Genomic DNA, 22,731 nt, shown 5'->3' on the forward strand with positions numbered 1-22,731 from the left:
GGAGAGCCTGGTCGATTTTAACAGCACTTTTTGCAATATTTTTCTCTAAAGAGAAGCAAACAGGCCGCTGTTTGGTGAAGAGGAAGATGAATTAGCATCATTGGTAGCCTTCCCCTCTTCCCCCCACTGAACCCACACTAGCAGCTTCTGTCCCACATGCTCGTGCCTTGCCTCCAAGTCCACCTGTGTACTCGGCAAAAAGAGTTCTTCAGACTTTATTTTCTCCAATGTGTTTCTGCATATTGTGGATAGCTCATTCATTTTGGTGTACTCTCGAGCTGTCTGCCAGTTTCAAGCCTGTCATGCCAAACTCTAGAGAGCGTGCTCAACAGCACGAATGCACATTGATCTGTTGAAGGCGACCAGTGGTCATTCGTAAGATGTGCGGCATTATTATTATTTTTACTGTTGACACAATGCTCGCGTCGGTCGAATTATCCATTCCTGACGCCGAGAGTCACTTCCATTGACCTTCCGAGTACCAGTTCACCAGTGCTCCACCACGTCGTGGGGAGTTATTGCTCTTACAGTCGCACAGAAGGTGCCCTTTCCTTGGCCAAGATTTAGCCAACGTTTGTTATAAGATTTCAAGGGCAGACACCCGGCCGGAAATCTCGGCCGAGGTGAAGGAGAGCCCAGGAATACTGCCCCACAGAGACCCACGAAAAGCACCGTGGCTCATCGAGGCAGCAGGGGCATCTAAACAGCCAGTAGACCCGTCTGCGTGGCTGTTGCCTTTTGTATTTACAGTGGGACACAGACTGAGAAAGGCAGGTGATTTTTCACCCATGGCGACGGAGAATGCCTAAATGAGGCAGTGTGAAGCTTGCGCTATATCCAGAACCCAAACTATTAATTCAGTCGGGAAAAACAGCAGCCAAAAATGGCAAGGAATCGATGCCATGAGGGCGTTAACCCCTTTATAAAGCCGGAAGACCTGCACTTGTGGCTCATCTCTCTATCGCTTTTGATGATTCTCACTTCAAGTCTTTCTTTTGCATCGCAACAATTTCGCCTAGGAAACGACCCTCCATGGGTTGATTTTGGTAAGTCTTTACATTTTGCCGTCACTATATTTATTTTGGCTTGCGACTGAGCTTGGGTTATACGGAAGGACAAGTCATCTACTTCAGGCCACTTGCTTGCCGTTGTGCTATTCTTGTTTGATGCAGCAATCCTCGTCAACTGGGGATTTGTTTTTGGCGCTTGTGTCATAATGTGGTCTTTGGCGCGCACAATGGATAATGAGAAGGCGGAGTGGAAATTGCTGTACTTGTCTATGGCTTCCGTGTTGGTGCCTCGGTCTTGTTTTCCACTACGATTCGGCGAATGCGTCATGAATTATATGTGCTTCGCGGGATTCAACTTCTTCATTGGCAACCCATCGTGGAAGACACATGTCTGCTGCGGTGTGTCTAGGACCAGAGAGCAGTTTAAACTTCAGGACTCTTCATGCATAGACAATGCAGGAAATCTGCTATTTGCAGGCCATCACTGTATAATTCAGGCATTGAACTTATGCTCAACATACTCTAATTGCGTATTGCATTTTTTGTGCGTTTGCTGCTTTTGTGCGAAGGTTTTGCGGTGGTAGTAGTAACCATATCTGATTTTGCTTGGGGAACACTGCCCCCCTTGTTTGTAGTAGTGAAAGCAGTTTCAGCGGTGGTGACAGTGGGAATCGGGTACATGGGATACCAAATCGTGCAAGTTTTTCATCGGCATCTTCGGGAAGCAAAACGTCCTACTTTGCCAATGAGCTGCTCCTTTACAACTGCTGCGGAGTGCAAAGAAAAGGGGAGATCTAACGGACTGTCAATTCATCCAAAAAGAGAGACGTCATTCAGTCTTCCCCACAGAGACTGTCGACGCCGAATCCGGATGTTCAAACGAGCGCGCGTGCATGATTCCTCCGCAATTAAGAGCAAACACGTATTACTCACAAAATGCAACGGCGTTGCTGCTCGTTCAGGTCGCCAACGTCCCCGCCTGTGTGCAGTTTCCTCTAATAGGGTCGATGTGCGTCGCTATTGGACGACCCTGGATAACTACGCGCCCTTGTTCTTCCAAGCTGTACAAAGGCGTCTCATTTTGTGTAAAGACGACATGCTACGTTATGTCACCGAAATTGGTATTTTGAGTCCTTTTAATCCTAAGAATTGCCCACTTCAGGAAGCTTTTTCTCCCAAGGTTCTTTAATTAAGTGCACAATGATCTCTCCCTAGCCAGTTTAGAGCCAACGCACATTACATGCCTCAGAAACGAGAGCAAGAGATACTGCATCTCTGACCCCCTCAAGCTACTAGTTCTTGTAAATGAACATGTTCACCTTGCAGTCTTTGTTTTTTGCCGTCAGAAGATTCGGGCGTTTGGAGCAAGGATAAGGAGCCCCAGCTGTTTGTTGTGCCACGTTGCCATTACGGCTATGTTGACTCCAAGTGGTACTTGGACATGAGCTTACCCCGACCGCTTCGGGGCTATTTTTGCCATTCGTTTCGTGCTGGCGCTAAGAGCATGCATTTTATGCCTGCGGCACGCGCATCCCCTGAGCAAGCTGTTCCCGACGCGGCTGTCGCTTGGACGACTTCACCGACTCCAACTTACACAGCGTGCATGGGCTTTGATTCAGTCGAAGCTATGAGGAGGTATCGGTCTCTATTCCATAGCTCAGTGTCTGCTGAGCACAGTCACAGTGACCAGTGTAACTCATGTGAAAATGGCACACTGGCTTCTGCACACCCGTACAGGAAAGATAGGCATCAAACTTGCAGGCAGCAGGACTGCCCTCAACCAGGGGAAAAGAGCAGCGGTACAGCAGAATCTGCTGTAATTACAGTGCAGCAAAATCACGACTCTTCTGTCCTTCACAAGGAAGACCAATCAAAAGCAGGAAGAGTGACAGATTTCGTTGGACATGATGATTCCAGCGGTCGGTGCAATGATAGGGTGAGCGCTTTATGCCTGGTTCGCGCTTGTCGAACGTCAGTGCACTTTGGAATGCCGCCATGTACATTCAAAGTGAGAAATTCAGCTCAGGCAGAAAAGTTTGCAGACGTCCTTTCCCCCCAATTGCCCTTGTTGCGCAGATTCATTATTCTCAAAGGACTTGTGGAGGTTGCGACTCAAGGTGCTTCCTTAGATCAAGGCGCCTTGCATGGAAGCTCAACGCGTCAGAACCGACAAAGTGTGCCATGACATTAAATCGGTAAGCCACGGATGAAGATTACTGTCTCTAAAAACTGAAGGACCTGCGTTGCTCTAGTGAACTATGAGTCAGGGTGTTGCAGGTTGAGCTCCAGCCAGTACTTGTTTGCTAGCTTGATGCCAACAAAAACCATGATGGACAGAACAGAGGCTATCGGCAAATCTTTGCGGAATTCCTGTCATCTCTGTTGTGCAGCAGCCCTTGCCTCCATGCAGAGAGCCAGTGGTGCGGCTGTTTGAAGCACCCTTCCGCTCAAGAGAGCAACAGAAACCCAGACTGCAGAGAGCCGTACGGCGGATTGGGGATCAGAGAGGAGGTAAGGCATGGGCCTTTAAGCAGACCATTGAGACGCAGCTGGCGCATTAACGTCTTTCTGGAACCAAGGCAGGGCGCATTTACTCGCGGCTGTTGTTTTCGGCTGTTATTTTTCCAGACTATTATGCCAAGAATGAAGCTGGGAAAGTTTGAAGACAGCGCGATTGAACGCTGGTATCTCCTCTGGCGGGCTGAGTGCGTACCTGGCTTTTACAAGGAAATCTCTAACATCAATTTGCTGATCTGCGGCCTACAATGTATATTTGAAGTGCTCAAGGGTTTCGCCGTAGAATGTTTTGGCCTTGCAGTAAGCCACTTCCACATCGCTTACACAGCTGGATTCGTAATGTGCTATCTTTGTGGGCTTGCTACATGTTCAGAGCTAACTCGTTGAAGGAATTTGAGTTGCTCAGAGAACACTCGCTGGCTATCGCTCAGCGCAGACATTGTTGGCGCCTTCTCCATAGAGTGTATACTGGGAAAAACACATTAGCCTAGCGTAGTTTACTTTGTGCGGCAGGTCGATAAGAACGGTGCCACCACCACGGACCAATTGGAGCTCCTTGGCGTAGTCATTCAGAAGCCTTCATGGGGGTTGATTTTATCTGCGTTGTGCAAGCCTTTGCTGGAGTTCGGAATTCTATCGGCACTCATAATACCCATGAAGTTTATGGAGAGCCGTGGTGCAAGAAATGCATGGAAATTTCAGCTTCTAGGACTTGGGCAGGCAGTGACGTAGTAAGCATCAGCATGGTAGAGAACCCCTACGCGCGCACTTGTATACAGTGTAAATGCAGAAGTCAAGCAGCATGAAAGACCGGCCATATGAGTTTAATTGTCGCTGTTGCGTGAGCTGTTGCTTTTCTTACGCACAGCATGATATTCACGTTTTGCGACTTGTCAAGGAGAAGCTTCACGATCTCTAAAGGGCTGCATGTTACCGAAGCAACTAAATTCCCCAAGGGAATGGATGCCAATTTCGTCGTTGGTGGTACGCATAGTTGAAAACTCAATTGTGTTCCTTTTGCAATGAAGGCGAGGATTGCATAAATTTGTGCACTTTCTTGGCGTCACGATGTCTATATCTCTCCAGTATTTCTTTTACTCGCGCAGGCCACCTCGTACTCCCCATGTTCATCGTAGCCCTAACTGTGCACCTGAGACGCATCCCAGAGGCTACTATCCTCTTCACCTCAGCAACTTCGGCGGTCGTGACGGTAGTAATTCTGTCGATCGTGGGATGGGAGTTCAAAGTTGTAGCATTCCTGATGCTGTCTCGCATTCAGTATTCCCTTTTCGCCATAATGGTGGCGAGGTACGACAGTGTCCCAGAATACTGTGCTAGCTCAACTAATGTTTGCATCAGGTTCACACAGGCTGAGCGCGTGCGACGGATTTGGATGTGTCTTTGGTGTTTTTTATTGTAGGGCATTTGAGAATGTAAGAAGGAAGCTCTTCTCAACTCAGGTTCTTCCTTTTCTGATGTACTTGTCTACGTTGGCGAATAGCCAGCGAGTTAAAAGCATATGCGCTCTAAGGACAGAACGGCGCCGGTGTGGTTGCCAGCACATTGGAAGTCATTGAGGCAGCCTGTAATGCTGTCCTAACGCAGAGTACAGCCCGACTGTTCCTCAAACACGGTGTTTTTCATGAATGTTCTAATAAACAGGTCTTCTTCCTTTGGTCGAGCTGCCCAAGTGGAATGTGAAGGCAAGGCGTTGTCAAGAAGACAAAAGCGGTGTTCATAAAGGGGCAGTATATTCCCCTTAAATTGTGGGACTATCTTTTGTGCACAAAGTGGAACTGTCAAGGCCTACAGTGCAGCCAAAAGTGGTCCACTCGTCTTTGGTGACTACGAAAAGCAGCTGGAAGAGGAACGTGACCGCTGTCACTTCACTGCATGGCTTCAGCAAGTCACGTCCTCTTCACCTCAGACATGTGCATGTATATTTTATTTACGAACTGCTTGAACCACAACTCGTCAGTCACACAGACGAGTCACATGTCCCTAGCTCTGCCCACTTCTGTGTACATTTTGCATGCAAATTCATCTACTCCCTGGTCTAATTCATCGTCGTTTTTCTGAAGAGGCTGCCAGCTCTCGACAAAATGCCTCTTGAAGTCTTTGTTTTCGGCCTCTCAGTTCTTGGAGCTTCGTCGGATTCACTCGGACGCTCTCTTTGCTGACGGCGGTGTCGTGCTTGTTTGCTCTTTCCGTGGGACTGAGCTGGCTCCTCTGGTGGTGAACCTGGAGACTCAGCTGTCTTTCCCTCCCGATCTCTTGAGGAATGGGCCGAGTTTTGTCGTCCTTCAGGTGTTTTGGATTGGGATCGGTGCCGTCTGCTCTCTGGACTCGCTGACAGCTGGCGGGGCCTCTCTCTTGGCGAATGATCACCCGCTGCTTGGCTCTCGTTTTCAGACAACGGAATAGAGGACTCCTGACGACGATGACTCCTTTCCTGCTGCCCTCTTCGGCTAAGACGCTCAATATCGTGGGACCCTCGGTGGCCCTCCCTGTGGCTCAACTGAGAGTGTCTGCGTGAATCTCTTCGAGACGAAGTACCCTTCGAAGGAGAACGCCGATGCGAGCTTAAGTCTTCCGGCGCCCTTAAGGCATCATGGCGTGCCCTCTCCGCAGCTCGCTGGCGAATATGCGGCAGTTGCGCGAGTGTCCTGTTAATGGCTTCTTTCCATACTACGGCGGGTTTTATGCCTGCAAAAGACATGAATGTACATGACTGATTTTTCTCCCAACACGCTGGCAACGAAGCTAGCACTTTTGTCTACAGTTAGTCTACGTAGAAATACAATGTAGTTGCCTTAGCTAACCTCTTTGCTCAGCATAGGCACTAAGCTTCATGTGAACGCGGTGAACGATAGCTTCGTGCTTGCTTGCAATCATTGGAGGACCGTGGGTACCACTCAGCCGGCCAAGACCAACAACCCAGCTGAAGCAACACATGTAGCAACTTCAGGTAAAGCTGTTGAGTTGTGTACGTACACATTTCGGCAACAACATAACTTCTATTGTGGCCACAACACCTGAAACAGCGAAGTCACCGTACTCCTGTGCGACTTCGTCGGTCTGCGCCCGAAATTCAAAAGTTTTTGTCAATGTCCTGACAGTGAAGCACCTCCACGGAGAGGCAAATGGCTCTGAAGAGGTCTTGGCGCCTTTCCGCACGTACAGACTCCAAAGATATGCAGAGGATGAAGTTCCGTAGTCAATGCCAATAATATCCTTCAGCACATGGCGCCAGAAACAAAGCGGAAATTGCATTCTCTAAAAGCTTCTTCGTTGAGACACCCACACTCAGCCTGCGCTATCCCGTCACGCACCTTAGCCACGAATTGTTCTGACCTCTTGAAGCCCTTCTTGCCATTTAGATCTTCGGTCCACATGATAATCCCCCGCTTGAACATCTGCAACGCATTCAAAGTCGCTAGCGCTGTGCTTGAGTACGCGCTGCGAACCTTGTGTGGAGGCCTCTGCAGTTAATGCGTACAGAATTAGACCCAGGTGAATGTACAATCAACATAACACGTCCTTCGGACCTTCAAATAACGCATTTCAGGTCGGCGGCTGCTTGACTTGCTCAGCATCTCGAGAGGGGATCCAACTCGCATCGTGCGCATTTCTCCAGTAAGCGGTTCCTCTGTCCTCCAGCCATAAGCTGCGGAATTCCTAATAATACGGCGGCTAGCAATTTTGGCCCTTTGTGTCTCACGCCTAAGTTTTTGAGTTACAGAAGCCAGCTGTTGTTGCAGTTCTTCAGCCTCTCTCTCCTGGCCTTTCAATTTGGCTTCTAATTTTTCCCTCTGTTTTCCAGCTTTTTCGTACTCTTGCTCAAGTACAGCAACTTCCTGCTGCCTTGCATGGCGGAGGGCATCCATCTGAGCACCCAGCAACAATAAGCTCTAGTTTCGCTTCTGCATGGCCGGCAGATGCTGCTGAGGGCGTCGCAGAAGTGTCGCCAGCAGAGCCTTTGGAAGCAGCGTCCAAACAGCGAGCACCCTGGCTTTGCGTGGTGGCGATGGTTGGATGGAAGGGGCAAATGGAGCTAGATGCCATATGTCAGCAGTCTTACCTGCTGAGCCAGTTCATTTACTGCTAGTGCATCAGCAGCTCCTTGGTCGAGCTGTGACAGAACTGCAAGGGCTGAACGCTCGGCACTTTCCAAAATCGCCATCGCCTTGGCCCTGCGTTCCTCTACGGAGTCGTGCCAGGCTTGCATATCTTTTTCATTGGCCTCAGCTTCCCCAGAAAGAGCCTCGAACTCCTGTGCTAGTTTCTCAAGCGACTCAAGTTTTTGCTGAACTGTGGAAGCGGAGCTTTTCTGGTCTCTCAGCTGTTGCTGCAACGCTTCTATCTCTAGCCGTGCGGCAGTCAAGGCCTCTCGCGTCTTGTTGTGAGCCTCCTGTTCTCTCTGCAGCAGTGTTACGCCGTCTTTGCCCTTCTCCGTCAGTTCAGCTATCTGCCTATCCTTGAGGGCCACTGACTCATTTAACTGTTTGACTTGTTGCTCCGCTATGTTTGCTCGGTCCCTTTCATTGCGCCTTTGCACCTCCTTTTCCTGTAGTGTAACGACACAGTTACAAGCACAAAGATAATTCCTGAAGAGTCCAGCTGTCATTTTCTCAATGCTACACAAATATACTTTGGCTTCGAAGTCGGAGGGAAATGGTCTGACGGGAATTCCTAGTATGCGGAAGTGCTTGTGCAACTATTCCTACACCAGTTAGCGTTAACTTCCTGTCTCTCTCATACCAGCAACTGGACGCCTTGAGCCTCTACACATCGTCTAGCGTATGCGAGCTCCGCCTCTTTCGTTTGTAGCAGGGCTTCGGCTCTTTGCGCGTTGCTCTGCGCTATTCGCAATCCGTCTTCAAACGAGCTTCGTTTCTCTTCAGCTTCTTGCAGGTAATGAATGAGCTGGGAATACCTCTGCTGGAGCGTTATTGCTTGTTGGTCCCGTTGTTGTCTGCAGCTCACCTCAGTAAGACGTTTCCTTGTCTCCTCGTCCACTTTGTCTTTCAGGTCGACCAGACGCTCCTCTGCCTGTATTCGCTCAGCCATTTGCTTGTCCCTGAGTTCGCCAAAGCAAGCAAAAGGCATCCGTGAGTGGGCAGTAACTTGTATGTGGGCACTAGCTTACTGCACAATCACGTGCAAGTTCATGCACGATGGCCGTGGAAACTGCTTGTGTGAAAGCTCGTCTGCTCCTGAATTCAACATCTCACTGTGCCGCTTTCTGGTGTTTAATAGCTTCTACCGCTTCTTCATGTCGTCTCTGGAGCGCCATGTTTTTCAACAAAGCTCGGCCTAATTCCGTCTTGTACGTGTCACAGAACTCATGTTCTTCTTCTAGCTGGGCTCCCAAGTAGACACACTGCTCTTCGTATAGCTTTATTTCAGCTGTTCTGGGGGAGAGCCCTTCCGCTGTCTGACTTCCAGGCAAGTCTTTCACAGACGCTACGGTGCTGTTGCCTTCTTCCCCTGTCTTCCTTCTTAGGGCTGCCTGGAGCAGAGCCAGATGTTCCCTCTGTTTCGCAGACTGCTGCTGCAATCGCTTTGTCCGCTGCTCCATCTGCCACACCCTTGTGCTGGGCAGCAGAGCACGCTGTAGCAAACGCGATTCTATGCCCTCTCCCCGAGGAGATATGTCTTTCGTCAAGGGCCGGTCTACCTCGTTCCGAGGAAACGTTGAGCCGACATCCGTTAGCACGGGTCGTACAAGCGGAGGTCTGAATCCCTGGGTACACACAGCCCACAAGCACAGTCTCATGCTCAAAGGAACTCTACTTTTACAATGCTCTGGCATGCTCTAGCCTACATATTATATGGATTTTGCAGTGTGCTTGGCCACCTCATGCGGAGTCCGCAACAAATGGCCGCGATGCCTTGGGGATTGTATGAATGCCACTATTGCTGAATGCAGCAGCAGCACAACTTTAATCACTTGCGCCTAAATGTCTCTGAAGTGCCTTTCCCTACAACGGGTTTCTCTCCTTCTGCTCTTGGTTGGCCTTGAGCGCCAAGTCGCCTCGCCCACTGAGCAAGTTTTAAACGTTCCGCTTTCAGTTTCTCCATTTTTGGGGTCAGTGGGTCATTTGTGTATTCATAAATGATGCGATCCGCCATCTGCAGGCAGCTCACCACAAGCGGAGGCAAGTCTAATAATATGTCCGCAAAAGTCATCTAGAACGTCTGAAGTCCACGCCACGAAGACATGGTGCAACGAGGAGTGACGCATGTGACGTTAAATGACTCGTACTTTGCAGTTCGGCAAAAAGCGGCTCATGCCTACGATTTTAGGCTCAAATTTGTCTATTCTCCACAGCATGAAATAACGTTGCAGCGGGCGGAAATATTTGCTAACCTCTCGACGATTGAAATCCTCTTGGCAAGCGTCTTCATCGAGCCGCTCGTTGACCGCCAGGTCTGCCGCTCTGAGGGTCCGCCTGACGGCAACGTGCTCTTTCGGCTGTGGCGGCGAAACTTCAGCTTGCTGAGCTTCGTCGATTTCCCATTTTACTTGTGGCTCTTCTTGTTCTGTTCGCGGACTGCTCTCGCCCTGCTCCGCCTCTTCCTCTACAATTTCCCCACTTTTGTCTTCTCCATCTCTCTCCTGAATGCCTGCTCCTTCCGAATCATCTGCATCCGCAGCTTCAGCCTCAGGCTCTGACTCTGACTCCTCAAGCTCCTCCCCCGGCACGGAAGTCTCTCGGGATGGCAGCTGCGGCCAGGTAGTTGGCTCCGGTGCAGAACTGTCAGATGACTCTTCAGATGAGCACGAGCTTTCCGGATGGCTATGCTTAAACAATTTCACTTTAAACCTCTGCAGGGGACGCGGCATGATGGTTTCCTCCACAGCGGCTGAGGGGCGGGGCTCTCCACTGTCTTGATACACAGGATCAGTCTTCAAATCGTCAATGAAATCCGAAGCGGTCAAATTTAGAGTTTGGTCACTTCCTTCGCGAGATAAACTAGAGCTGCTCGAAATTTCCCTTTCCAAGAGCCTTAAGAGGTCCTTGTGAGCCGCACTTGCTGTAAGGGAAGTTCGGGAAGAGCCCACTGGCTCACTATCACTTGACTCATCGTGCCGCTGCCCGCCTTTCCTCAAAGAATTTGAGGAGCTCAACCCATCCAAAAAATCTGAGTCATCAAAGTCATTCAAATCTGAATCGTAAGAAATAGCGGAAGAGTCAGCGCTCTTCCACGCATCTTTCCACCGCTGACCAATCGCTGCCCGAGACATCATCAGCTGCGACTGAAGGGCCGCCAGTTGGTTCTCCCGTTTCGACATATCAGGCGCTGTTTCTGCTGCTTTTGGAATGGAAGCTGCATGAGGAAGAGGAGTTCGCTTTGGCAGCGGCCGTTTGATTGCAATGTTCTTAGTACGAACAACCTTCGGCGGCGCAAAAGGCTTTTTCGTCACAGCCGCAGTTACAACTCCAGGGTTTTTTTTTGAGATGGCACCTGGAGAGCGTGTTACTGGACCTTCAGATGTGTTGCTGCTGGTGCTGCTGATGCTGACGGAATAGCTGCTACGCGGCGAACTGCTAGAGCTGCTCCGACCCCCGTCAAGGGGGTAATCGTCATCTGATTGTGACATCCTGACCTCCGCATGTGCGTAGTCTTTCGACCATCCATAAAGTCTCCTGTGTTATCGACACAGGCCTTGTTACTAGAAAGAAATCCTACAATCCCGTGCAACCAGAGTTAACTGCTATCTGTGATCAACAATTGGGGGGCTCCTGCAGATCCAATCTTGGAAAAACACACAGAAATCGTCGACTACTTGAAGCTTGAAAGGTGCTCAATAAACGAAATTTAAGCGATGAGGGAGTTTCCCAGCTATTCGGATGATCGTGAATTGGGTCAAGAGTGCAATGGCGGTCGTAGGCCAGCTGAGACGACTACTGCCGGTGGCGCCGAACTACCGATACACCTGTTAACATCAGAATCAAAAAAATATTCAAAAAATTTTAATACCACGTGACCCCCCGAAACGTGCTAGCCACAGCTTTGTGCTCCATGTCTTCCTGGAATGTCGCTCGAGGCACAGCCGCGTGCTGCCAGCAAACCGCGCAGGCAGTCACCACCAGATATCCAAAAAAAAATTAAGCAAAACTTGGCACACATGACATAACTAAGTAAGTAAAAATAGGGAGTCATGCTTTTTAGTTTTGGAGAGCTGCTTTTACTCGCCAACATAGCATGCCTGCAGTGGCCGCTGGTCTGGTGGTTTCCGGTAAGCATTTGCAACTTCGGGTAACTGTGTCTGGGACAAAGACCATCCACTAGGCATTTACATCAACAAAGAAAAACGAATTTTCCTTTTCTAAGCATGTTTACTTAATGTCTGAATAGCAGTATAAGCATGAAAGTCCCTATCCGCCGTACATACTACGCTCTGTGTCCCCCGCATGCAGACGAGGGGCCAACGAAGCATTGCATGCATGAATTAAGTAGCAGCTTTCACTGGTGAGGTGAATATACATACTGCCACACCTCCTCATTAGAGTATTTCGGGTTGCTAACTCCTGTATTCTGGAGGACGGCTGCGGACTTCGCAGCCACGGCGCCCGCTCATCTTGCGTCATGATCTCGAGGATGTTTATGCTGTTCTAGCCTTCAGATTGTCCATAGTACTCCATATACTGTTAGGTTATTACCTAGCGCAGAACTTGTTTCGTTGGGACGCAACTAGTATGCCATTCAAGAGAATGGCAGCTTCCTCTACTGGTTCCAAGTGATTGGTGATGTCTCCGTTGATCTGATTGTAAAACTGACGCCTTCGCAGTGGAGATCTTGTCCTTGTTCAGTTCATGGACGGCTTTCTTAAAGTGCTGATCGCGGTCAGTCAACATGTTTGTGCGCACCAGCAGTAGCAGCTGCTGGAGGAAGACCCTCGACGAGTTGTTTCTCTCAAGCCCACTGCTGAGAGGACACTGGAACATGCATCTGCTGCGGATATTGCGTGCTTTTTTCCTACTATGCTTGTTCGAATCAGCTGCAGCAGAACCGCCGACTGCTGACAACCCCAACAGCGTCATTCAGATAGACTTCTCCCGGCGGCTAGCTGATGTAGATATCCCAGAGTGCGCTCGTAACCAGATTGTATATACAACAATGGCAGACTATGAAATTGCATCTTTACTGCCACAGCGGTCTTCATCAGGTCTTTACATGCTAGATAGGCTGGAACATTTCCTATCGGAGACTCCAGAAGCAGACCCCGACAAAGTGCCACTGTCCGGGGATTCATCTCAAGATGCAACCAAAACAAAATGTGAAATGCCAACTCTGCTTTCTCATGAGCTACACGTCGGCAGCCCGGAGCTTCAGAGCTACCTGCGCGCTGCGCGATTGCGTTGGCTATTGGACAGATGTTTTCGTTTTTCGGATGTCGGCGTTGACGACTGGCGCTATGAGCTGTGTATCGGGTGCGCCATTCAACATGGCATAGCGCCGCAGAGTGCGCGATTAGTGCATTGCCATCGAAGAAGTGTAAGAAGGCGAAGTAGTAACGATGGCGCTACTGAATCCTTTGTCACGTTTGCGGCCAGCGAACTGCGTTCAGGCGGAAGGTGACCCTATTCAAAAGCAGCGCGCTTACTGGGAAAACAGTTGGGAAAAATCTTTTTGAGCTAGGCACATATGCTTCTTCAATGGATCAGCTGTGGGCGGATGGCACAATGACGCAGGTGGGTTCAGCCAAGGGAACAAGCACCTTCTAGTTTTTCTAGGAATTGTTCATCAGCTTTTTTACGTTTTGCCAAGATATCATGCTAGTTTGCTCAGCGTACAAGTACCGAGCAGCCCACGTGCTACTGTTGTCGCCCGGTGTTCCACGTAGTCATTGTTCGGCAAGGATAGGAAGTCCAAAGGCAACGGCCACATCACAAAATGGCATCAGCAACGAGCTTTGCCACAGCAGATAGGAAAGTTGCAACTTGTGCAACAATCGTTTTTTTGTTTCCCTGCAGTGGTACACTGGGGGCACGGAGGGCCGGCAAACGGAAGTCCGATTTGTGTGCGGCGACACGCATCCGCGAGTGAAGGGAATATCGGGTCCACAGAATGGAAAGTATCGCGTGTGGTTGGAGGCCCCCATGTTCTGTGACTACCGCGAGAATGCGCGTGAACCTGTGAGCTACCCAAGATCGTGAATCAGAGATGCCAATATGTGACAGTCACGTGGAGGGGTCCGCTTGACCGGCAGTGAACTTGCTCAATGCGATACTTCGGTGGCAGCGTTGACACGCAGGCCTTAACTGAATCCCTGATTCGGAGCCTTGAGGGTTGGTGCTCAACTTTCACCACCGACGGCTGGTGGTCATACGAATATTGCCATCCAGACAGTTTAGTGGAGTATCACAAGGAGCCAGACGGTGCGTAGAATAGGAATTGTTGTCTTGAGAATATACGGGCTAAGAAAGCAACGAACGGAGAGGATTTGTTTTCGAAGGCTCTCAAGCTCCAACGCGTGGGTGGCATTGTGTAGAATTAAGCCAATCCTGTTTGCATCTCAGGTGAAGTCAAAGGTCCATTGCATCTTTTGGGAACATTGCATGCTTCTGGGGATGCAGCGGAGCTGATTTTTAAACGACCAGATCCGGCAAACCCAACGTTGCGGGGCACGGATACTCTACCTCCTAGGGCGAATGGAGCTCCTCGATTTAAGTTCTTGCCTGTGGAGATCATTGACAAACCAAAGCAATTCTCAAAGAGCCCAACACCAGCGTCTAGCAAAGTCTTGGCGCTCCAGCTTACAAATGTAAACATAGATGGCTGTTTGCAAGGCTCAGCTGGCACCAGCAAATAGTAGCACAAAGCATCTGGGGCTGAAAAATGAAGAACGGGCGTAAATGGCTCTGCATTTTCAGGGGACCGTTTGTGAAGGTACAGACAAGCAACGCAGCGCTAGAGTTCTCTTTGAGTGTCCGGTTGATTTTCCAGTGTTGGCGACGCACCGCATTGTGCAGATTGAAGAGGTGACCAGCCACCGCACATCAAACCCTTAACGGTCCCTCTAAGCTTTAAACTGTTTCACGCGCAGCGAAGAGCGTGCTACTTGGAGATCTGCATAATTGTGTGCTAGAACGTAGTAAGCGTTGGACGGCCATTCTCATTTTGGCACTTTGTGCATTCCAAGATCTGTATGGAACGCGTTTTCAGACATCGTTTTGCACGTACGACCTTCTCATTCACACGCCGCTTGTCTGCCCCCATCCCAAACTGCTGCCCCCAAGGCCTCTCGATGCTCAGGTTAGCGCTGGTAACGTTGATACATCGTGTGTCTTTTGATATTGCACGTTTGGGGAACGAAAACCTGGAATGCATTCTCGAATTTAACGGAGATGTGAGGTGATCCAGAAATGCGCCTTTGCAATGCACGCTGGTGACGCTTTCTCACAGGCAGTCTTGGGATATCCAGTGAGGAGAACCTTTACCTACACGATAACGCCTGCTAGCTGGAAGAGCCTGGGTGCTGTTGATAACGCTGAAGAGGTGAGCGAAGCCTGCGGCCGCTGGATGTATCCGTGTGCGAATTCATGATTTTGCGAATGCTTGGGGCACTACTGCAAAAGCCACAGATGCTGCTGAAGCCACAACGCATTTCATACAACATTTGGGCGTGGATAGGAGCCTTGAGTATCACAATGTATTGAGTACGGGGTGCGAATGTGCAGACTATGGGACAGAACCCGACAAAAGAAGCAACTACCAAGCAGCCCGTCGAAGCTCACCTGGAGGCTTTGCCCAAAGAAGCTGTAGAAATGCTCGCGGAGGGGTCCGTGGCTGCGTTATTCGTGTGAATCTGAGCGAGACACGCACCTAAGACAGTTTTTCTCCACTTCCATGCATGTATGAGCGCGTTGTTCGTATAGGCGCAATCTAGACTCGTTTGGCTTGGCGAAGTATATACGCAAACGGGTGTCAGTGGAAGAACCGAAGTTCAAAGTTGGCGAAATTGTAAGGTGAGCGTGTGATGTTGTCGGTCTAGCACCTCGTAGAATTCCATTTGATATTAGAGTGTTTTTCACTTTGTGGTCACTCATTTTTCGTCCAGACACCGCTGGTGGCAGTACACTGCGGTTGTGGTCTCCTGGGACGCTTCTTGCATGGCAAATAATGACTGGTCCAGCAAGGTGAGCCTGCTGCTTTTTGGTGCTCTCGCTGCTGCTCTTTGGTGCTCTCATGTTTTCTACCGAAGTGCATGAGGCTTGCATAGAGAGTGAACAGCGCTTGCACTGAAGAATGCAGACACTCTAGAGCGAAAAGCCCTTCCAACTTTTCTGTCTCAGGTGTACGCTGTATACCCCCAGTCTGTATTACAAACACCTCACTATCTTCTCCTGGTTGCCCAAGCAAGCGAAGCAGGTGACTCTCTTCCACTCTACGCATATGTTCCGGAAGTAAGTTGTGGATGGCCCTTCACTTATGCTTAGAGCTGCTAGGTGTAGACACTAAAATATCACAGTGGTTCGGTAGAATGCTGTGACCACACGCGAGCCGTGTTTTTTTGGCTGTCTTCAGGCAGGGCTGGAGGCTGTCTCAAAGGACATTTCCGAAGTGTCCCATCCAGATATTAATAAATATTTCGAGGCAAGTGGTTGGAGTCTCCTGGCAAGTGACCGCAGTCTAGCGAGCTCCAGGCATATATAGTGTGTGGTGTCTTCTGTCGACTGCAGGAGTTTTCTAAAAGCAGGAGACGCTATGTGATGAAGGCTGACAACTTCTTTGCAGCAAGCTTCCCTGACGATGCAAACTTATGAAGTACCTGACGCTTTCCCCCTTTCCCCGAATTTTCGGAGAATGCAAATGAGAACTAAGAACTGAAACAGCAGCTGCAGTTGTTGCTGCGAAGGACAGTTTGAGAACTGCTTATTCCTGTTTTGGTTTTTTGTTACCCCCGTTGCTGCTGTTTTACTTAACAGGTAGGTCAGCGTCTGCCAGTGCAGTGCGGCCCATATGAGGAGCTGCGGAGGCGGCACCGGATTGAAGACGAGGCCTTCCACTTCTGAGATGCCGCCTGCCTTGCTGGACTTTGAAGAGTACTTGACGGAACTCCTGAGTACAAAAATGCAAGTGCATGCATTTACAGACATTTAGTCATGCAGCTGTTGGGCCGAAGCCGGTCTGTGGCGTGGCCTACTTCGGATTCCTCAGAGGGAGTCTGTTGCTGCTGCTGTTCTGATTCGTGCAAGAGCTCTGCCTCTTCGTCCTGTTCACGTGCAACAGAGTTGCACCTGATTGTTTCCTCCTTTTGACAGCATTTACCTCAAGACTCTGTTCTTCTGCTGCGAGTTTTTTTAACTTCTTGCGAACATTCTGAAGTGGCGCAGTTGAGGGGTGAATGTGTAGAGCTGTCAGGCTTTAAAAGTAAACTTGCGGGACACTTCGACGGCACTTCGGGCTTGTCGCAATCAACTCCTAGCTGCCAGTGCAGCCCAGCTATTGAATGCAGTATATGGGGAAGGAAAGAAGCGGCTCACATCCTCTCGAGACTCTATCCATGGTCCCAGCTCAGCTGCCGGTGGCTATTGTCAGGCAGTTCACAATCTCGTGAGAAATGCGTGAAGTTTAAGCCCTCACTTCTTCTTTTTCCTTTTGCTCTGCTGCCGATATTAATTGTTCGCCGCTAGCTACAGCTGGGAGACGCCGAGGGCGTCGGGGACTCATCAGCGCTCGCTAGGACCTCATGAAGCCGCTGGCGGAGACAGACTAACCTAATTCTAATTTGGATTCTGTGGGGACACTTTCTGGCTTCTCTGCTGTAACTTCGTTGGCCTCGTGGATAGCCTCCTCTGCCGCTTTTTGTGCATCCTGTAGGCATGGAATGTGTCCCGATGGAGATGCAAGGGCTAATTTCTAGTTGCTCACGACCGCTTTTTTGTGTTCTTCATCTAGCTCTTCCTTTCTGTCTTTGTCTTCTCGATTCATAACATCTTCTTCTAATTCACTCTCAGCTGAAGTGCTGTTGGTGAAGTCTGCAGTCCTGCTGTGCTGGCCGACATACACTCGAGGTCACGAAGCATCATCGCCGTCTCTTTTGCTGCTTGTCATTTGAGTTGCGAAATCTCCGCTTCTGCTTATAAAAACATCAAACCTGCTTCCCCCGATATTTGTCGCGCTTGTTCCTTGGCGTCCTTTTTCAGCTCCTTTGAAACGGCTTCGTCGTCATGCCGCTTTGCTTCTTCCTGTAGACACCCCAAGCAGGCAGAGAAACTGCGCAATTTCCTCGTTGTGTTTATGCATGCAACGGACTCACGTCGTTCGCTTCTTGGCGAGACGACCAGTTATCCTCCAGCGCATCAGCCTGCTGTGCTTCAGCGACGACTGCAGTTTCTGCCTTTGGGAGGGTTAAGCTGAAGGCAGGACACCGAATCCCGATACAACATATTTCATACACCGTCAGATTCAGCCTCCTCGTCGTCTAGCGGTGCATCCTTTCAAATAAATGTTTTACGCACACAGAGGAGCCTCCTTGCCTGCTGTTTGTTGTTGAAAACGATGGGCGAAGGACAGAGGTGTAGCTACGTCCAATCTGTCACTGCTGCGCCTAAGCGCGGAAACAGGGGTTGCAAAGATTACAGCTGCCACCGCGGGCCACAGGATCTGATGACGCATTCTCTTTGTTAAAAAGGAAAAAGAAACTTCCTAGGTATCTGAAAAAAATCCCTTAGCGCGTGTAGGCCAGGCGTCGTTCTACATGGTCAAACGGACGCCGACTCAACGCTTCTTTCTAGCGTAGTGACACCCCGTGAAACTGCACCAGATGGCTCGGTTGTTTCACCGCCTTTCGTCGGTATTAAAAGTAGAGATGAAAGTCATGATCCAGAAAGATGCATGCACGTTTTGCTAACTTCAAGATTGAGGGAATAAGATACAGGATACAAGATTTGCAGCGCTGCGGTCGACTGGATAACGGAAACAATGCCCGTTTCGTCATCTCGTGATATACTGCTACTGGGCTGCCTGTAAGGAAATCTGCCGGGACTGGGATTCCATTGCACTAATGACGCTTTCATATATTTCACACTTTCGGAGAAATGTGCTGTCAGTACTGCCCTGTGCACTGCAAGCTTGACGAGCCTGAAGGCATCAGAAATGCAGAATGTCAGTCATTGTTGCCGACACCCAGTACCTGTTTTCAGAGGGCGGGTTAAACGTTTTTCACCTCCACAGAATTCTTGAACACAGAGCAGATCAACCAGCTGGGTTGCAGCAACGTGTGCATATATGTATCACCTCCTGTAGATGACTTCTTGCCTTATCAAGCTCCTTGGCATATGCATAGATCAGGCCCAGTGCACAATGGGCCATATCTGAGGATGACAGTGCAAACGGTGCTAACTGTACCGCTTGGCATTGCGCCTTGCCGCGCAAACGACGGACAGCAGCGCGCTAACAGGGGAATGTTTCAGCTCACAGTGGACTTTCGTTTCCTTCAGCGGCTCTTCGCTAGAGTAATTCACTACGTGGCGCATGTTCTCTACCGCTTCACGAATTTCTAGATCCGCTGCAGGCGACAAGGCAAACAAACATAGTGGAGCCTGACAGTGGAAGCTGCAAGTGGCATATTTTTTCATGCAGGCACTCAATTTCAAGAAACCTAGGAGATTGCGTGTTAACTTATTGGTACTTTATTGGAGTAAACGGCGTACTGTACATTTGCTGCCGGCTCTGGCTCTCCTCTGCAACGGCATTTGCCAAGGAGTTCGCAGCATCATGAACGAAAGTGGACGCAGCTTGTTCGAACCAATTCATGATGATCTCGCAAATGTTGACGTAGATTGCAGAGCATGCAGAATGGGAGTTTGCAGTGCCGCTTTTCTTGAAAACTTCTGCCTGAATAAGAGCCAGCGTGACCCTACTGACCCGTCATTACAGCCTAATTTAGCATTATCTTCTTAGGCTGTGTGTAAGGGAGCTCACCATATTAAAGAAGGACGGGACCACCCGGAAGTTTGTGGGACCGAACTCACAGGCGGCATAGTAAACCTGTGTGAATGCATTCATCTCGACCCGAAGTCCTTAATGAGATCAAGTTACACTGCTGAGATATCAATATGCATTTTCCCATGGCTTTATTTATTATTTTTAATATTCGGTGAGTAAAACCGAGGCAGCCTTGCGCCGTTCAGCTCACGTCCATTGCGCATGCACGAAGGGCCTGATCGTACTTGTTCTGCGACGCGAATAATCTGCCGAAATTCCTGTAGAGGCTGCATCTCGCTAATTTTCCAGCTTCTGGGTGCTTCGAGAGTACGTGGTCAGCCTGTTGTTTTTCGCATGCAGCGGACTGTCCATAAATTGAATTCGATGTACTGCGCACACTATGCTTGAGCTTGTGTTCCCTGGGAACAGGAGGTATAGGGAGTTCATGTGTTACGGAGTTTCACCATGCTTAACAACTCCTCTGCCGAGTTAAGTTGTTGTAGCCCTGAATTATTTCAAGACAGATGCGGAAAACCTTCCCTGACGTTCGAATTGGAAAGTAGGAATCATCCACAGGTGCAGTACTTCAACTTATTAAATTCCAGATTTCTTTTTAAGCACCTAAAGAAAAGGCTTCTCTGCATCTAAAGAGTACCTAGGTATATCTGGGCTAAGAGTAGCTGGGGTTGAACAACTTCCAAAGAGTTCAATCCATAAAGAATTTCTGCTGTCCTCGCGGCGTACAAAGCTCCAGCCACAGCCAAGTTGAAGTTACCCTGCACAACCCATGACTGGGCGGCAGCAGTGCTCGCTTCTAGGACGGCATTCTGCGTTCATAACGAAAATAAACGTATCAGTATCCCTAATAAAACTAATGCCTTTTGCTGGAACTAACTCAGAGAAATTAAAAACGGATCTGTAGGTTGTTGCACAACAGAAGAGATAGTTGGCAACACCTCCCATGCCTACAGCGATCTGTCTCCTCTTCTTTTTGTATTCCTGCCGCTCTCTCTCGGAGCCTATAAAGGTTGGAGTTTCTTGAAGTAGTTTGAGCTCACGGTGGATCATGTGCAAAACGCCGTCCCAAGCAACTTTGAAGTGCCTGACTGAACTGCAGACAAGGCACCAATTACGATAAACCACACTTTAACTTCAACAAAATGTTCCGTAAATTTCTCAGCACAACGGGACCCAAAAGACGGAAAGAAGCAACTCCAATTTTTGTTATTTTTGCGGGAGACACAGCTGAAAACCTTCAATTCAACTCATGTAGGTGACCCAGGAAGTCAGCCCACTTTGTTGCAGTACCCGGCGAAATGTGATCCATGAATCCGCCATGAGAGCATTCACTGCTTCGCTTTATTTTCTTTCTCAGGGCCAATGCCTTACCAGAACCATCCTGGGCATGCTGTGCATTTATACTCGGCTGGTTGAGCACATAGTTCGCACTTCGGTTTCTCTCCCCTTGGGAGCGCCAGCCTGCTGACGTGTTCGACGAACATCTTACGAACTGAGAGGAATGAACAAACTTTTTCAAACTGGGAATGAGTTTTGTGAAATAAACGAGAGGATCTTCTGGTATTTTTCTTGGAAGAGAGCAGTCGCCGTATAGGTACATGACTTACGACCAGCTTCAATTCAAGTTATGCTCATGCTAAAAATGAAGAGCGCTGCACTAAAGTATTACTTAAGAGCCATGTTAATCTGATCAAATATATTTTCGTCCATAGCTCCAAAAGACACTATTTTCTGCCTTAATAGGAACAGTCGGTGAAAACAGCCTCTGGCATGAGTAGCGCCGGCTGCTCATCTTGCCTGATAGAGTCGCCTCCATAGAAGCGGAACTATGAGGGTACACGCTGGAAATAATATTTAAGTTTAGTACCTCAGGCGTCTTCCTTGGGGGCAACTGGTTAGTGGCTCCAAGCACTAGAGCGCCCTCGAGCAGTGCTTAGCTTTTGCATCAGTATGTAGCGTCTACCTCTCACACTCAAAGAACTTGCTCTGTGGGCCCAGTTCTTCCAATTTTTCAGCTTTTCCTCAGTATAAATGCATACGGGTCAATTTTTGTATGATGTTTCTTACCACTTGGCGCTATCCTACTGCCCGAAGAGCACCAAAGGATTTAAGCGGGGCTGCGGGTGACCAAGCGGCATCACGCTAAGGGGGCGAGGCCGATAACATTATAGACCTAGCCTCCCCCATTCAGAATTGTCTTTTAATTCCTAATTGTATGCAGAGCATTAAGGGAACCATATGAGAAGAAGTAATGGTGTGCCTCTAGAGTTGGTCTGTGACTGGGGAGCCTCATGCGCCCCGCAGTGTTACGCTATCAGATTAGTCTCTTTTTAAGCGGAATTTTTTCATGGCGACGATCTATCATTTTCGCTGGCCAAGCGTAGCTGAAATGTTGACCTTGTACTCCGTTCGGACGTTGGTCCATGGAGCCCGCAACCTAGTACAACAAGTTGAAAGGAAGGCCCGCTTGTGCTGCTCCTCTCACTTCCTAACAACAACGAATTCTCTATCAGTCTGAGTTGTATCATGTTCTTTAGAATGCGACAAATAGTAAAATTTGACTGAGTAGGACTAAATCAGGCAAGGTTGAGCTCTACTGGCGTCAAGTCGTTCGTCTAACGTAGGTGCAAAGCCAAAGGGTAAAACGAACCTTCCAGCAACTGGTATCCTTCGAAGGTGCTTTAAGCATGGCTGGAGTTCAACTTATTTCATGAAGTGAAACGAATGACCTGCAGTGGCGTCCCCCTCCTGCTATTCTCAAATTCGTGTGTAGATCCGGTAGTTACTTTATTGAATTAGTGGCAATTATGTGGACACCGAACAGCCAATTTTGGAGTGCAGAATTGGCAGTGGACGGTGCGGCTAACGCTTGGTCAAGTTGTCGAGGTGTCAAGGTGGGAAAACTGCCGGTACATTCTGATACGTCAGCAAGTGCCAGGAGTTTGAATCCACTTAGAAGCCCGTAACAGCGTACCTGCTAAACGAGCTGGCCCTGGAAATGGATGTCTCTTTAGCAGCACTCCATGACCTGGCCCTTATCATTGCAAGCTCGTCAATATTGCGCGGCAAGAAGATGTAGGCGTGGTGACTGTTGCGACGCCTTTGGCGAGAAACTGATTGGCTTGGCCCCTTAACCAGGTCCCGTTTTGCAGTACCAAGCATTTAGACCAAAATTATGAAGCTTAGAGAGAAGAAGATGCCCCCGTTGGCAGCAACCAGAGATGGCGAAGCTATTTCCCGA

General features: G+C 49.2%; 4 protein-coding genes across 4 annotated transcripts; 2 read left to right on the forward strand and 2 right to left on the reverse strand.

Moving 5' to 3' along the window:
* Window positions 1–883: 883 nt before the first annotated feature.
* On the forward strand, window positions 884–5,104 carry ENH_00064040 (hypothetical protein, conserved; the record flags this gene model as incomplete). The annotated part of the gene is made up of 11 exons (XM_013577238.1): window positions 884–1,046; window positions 1,173–1,409; window positions 1,580–2,131; window positions 2,357–2,946; window positions 3,087–3,205; window positions 3,404–3,521; window positions 3,639–3,827; window positions 4,041–4,258; window positions 4,396–4,511; window positions 4,634–4,835; window positions 4,948–5,104. 11 exons carry the CDS (start codon window positions 884–886, stop codon window positions 5,102–5,104), a joined length of 2,661 nt encoding a protein of 886 aa, XP_013432692.1.
* A 479-nt stretch (window positions 5,105–5,583) lies between these two features.
* Window positions 5,584–11,136, reverse strand: ENH_00064050 (hypothetical protein, conserved; the record flags this gene model as incomplete). Its single annotated transcript, XM_013577239.1, has 10 exons — window positions 5,584–6,233; window positions 6,350–6,468; window positions 6,586–6,761; window positions 6,860–6,943; window positions 7,076–7,414; window positions 7,609–8,094; window positions 8,289–8,607; window positions 8,762–9,273; window positions 9,516–9,662; window positions 9,901–11,136. 10 exons carry the CDS (start codon window positions 11,134–11,136, stop codon window positions 5,584–5,586), a joined length of 4,068 nt encoding a protein of 1,355 aa, XP_013432693.1.
* A 1,256-nt stretch (window positions 11,137–12,392) lies between these two features.
* ENH_00064060 (ubiquitin carboxyl-terminal hydrolase, putative) lies at window positions 12,393–16,555 on the forward strand (the record flags this gene model as incomplete). Its single annotated transcript, XM_013577240.1, has 13 exons — window positions 12,393–12,970; window positions 13,108–13,231; window positions 13,514–13,675; window positions 13,795–13,918; window positions 14,060–14,304; window positions 14,414–14,521; window positions 14,706–14,795; window positions 14,946–15,038; window positions 15,221–15,321; window positions 15,419–15,508; window positions 15,601–15,679; window positions 16,068–16,103; window positions 16,469–16,555. The coding sequence occupies 13 exons, from the start codon at window positions 12,393–12,395 to the stop codon at window positions 16,553–16,555; spliced, it is 1,917 nt and encodes a 638-aa protein (XP_013432694.1).
* Window positions 16,556–17,623: 1,068 nt separating this feature from the next.
* Window positions 17,624–20,540, reverse strand: ENH_00064070 (hypothetical protein, conserved; the record flags this gene model as incomplete). Its single annotated transcript, XM_013577241.1, has 7 exons — window positions 17,624–17,731; window positions 17,803–17,899; window positions 18,894–19,053; window positions 19,199–19,382; window positions 19,684–19,750; window positions 20,217–20,299; window positions 20,442–20,540. 7 exons carry the CDS (start codon window positions 20,538–20,540, stop codon window positions 17,624–17,626), a joined length of 798 nt encoding a protein of 265 aa, XP_013432695.1.
* Between the last annotated feature and the right edge of the window lie 2,191 nt (window positions 20,541–22,731).

Source organism: Eimeria necatrix, genomic scaffold, assembly GCF_000499385.1.
Source record: "Eimeria necatrix Houghton genomic scaffold, Enh_scaff57, whole genome shotgun sequence".
In the NCBI taxonomy this organism is placed as follows: domain Eukaryota; phylum Apicomplexa; class Conoidasida; order Eucoccidiorida; family Eimeriidae; genus Eimeria; species Eimeria necatrix.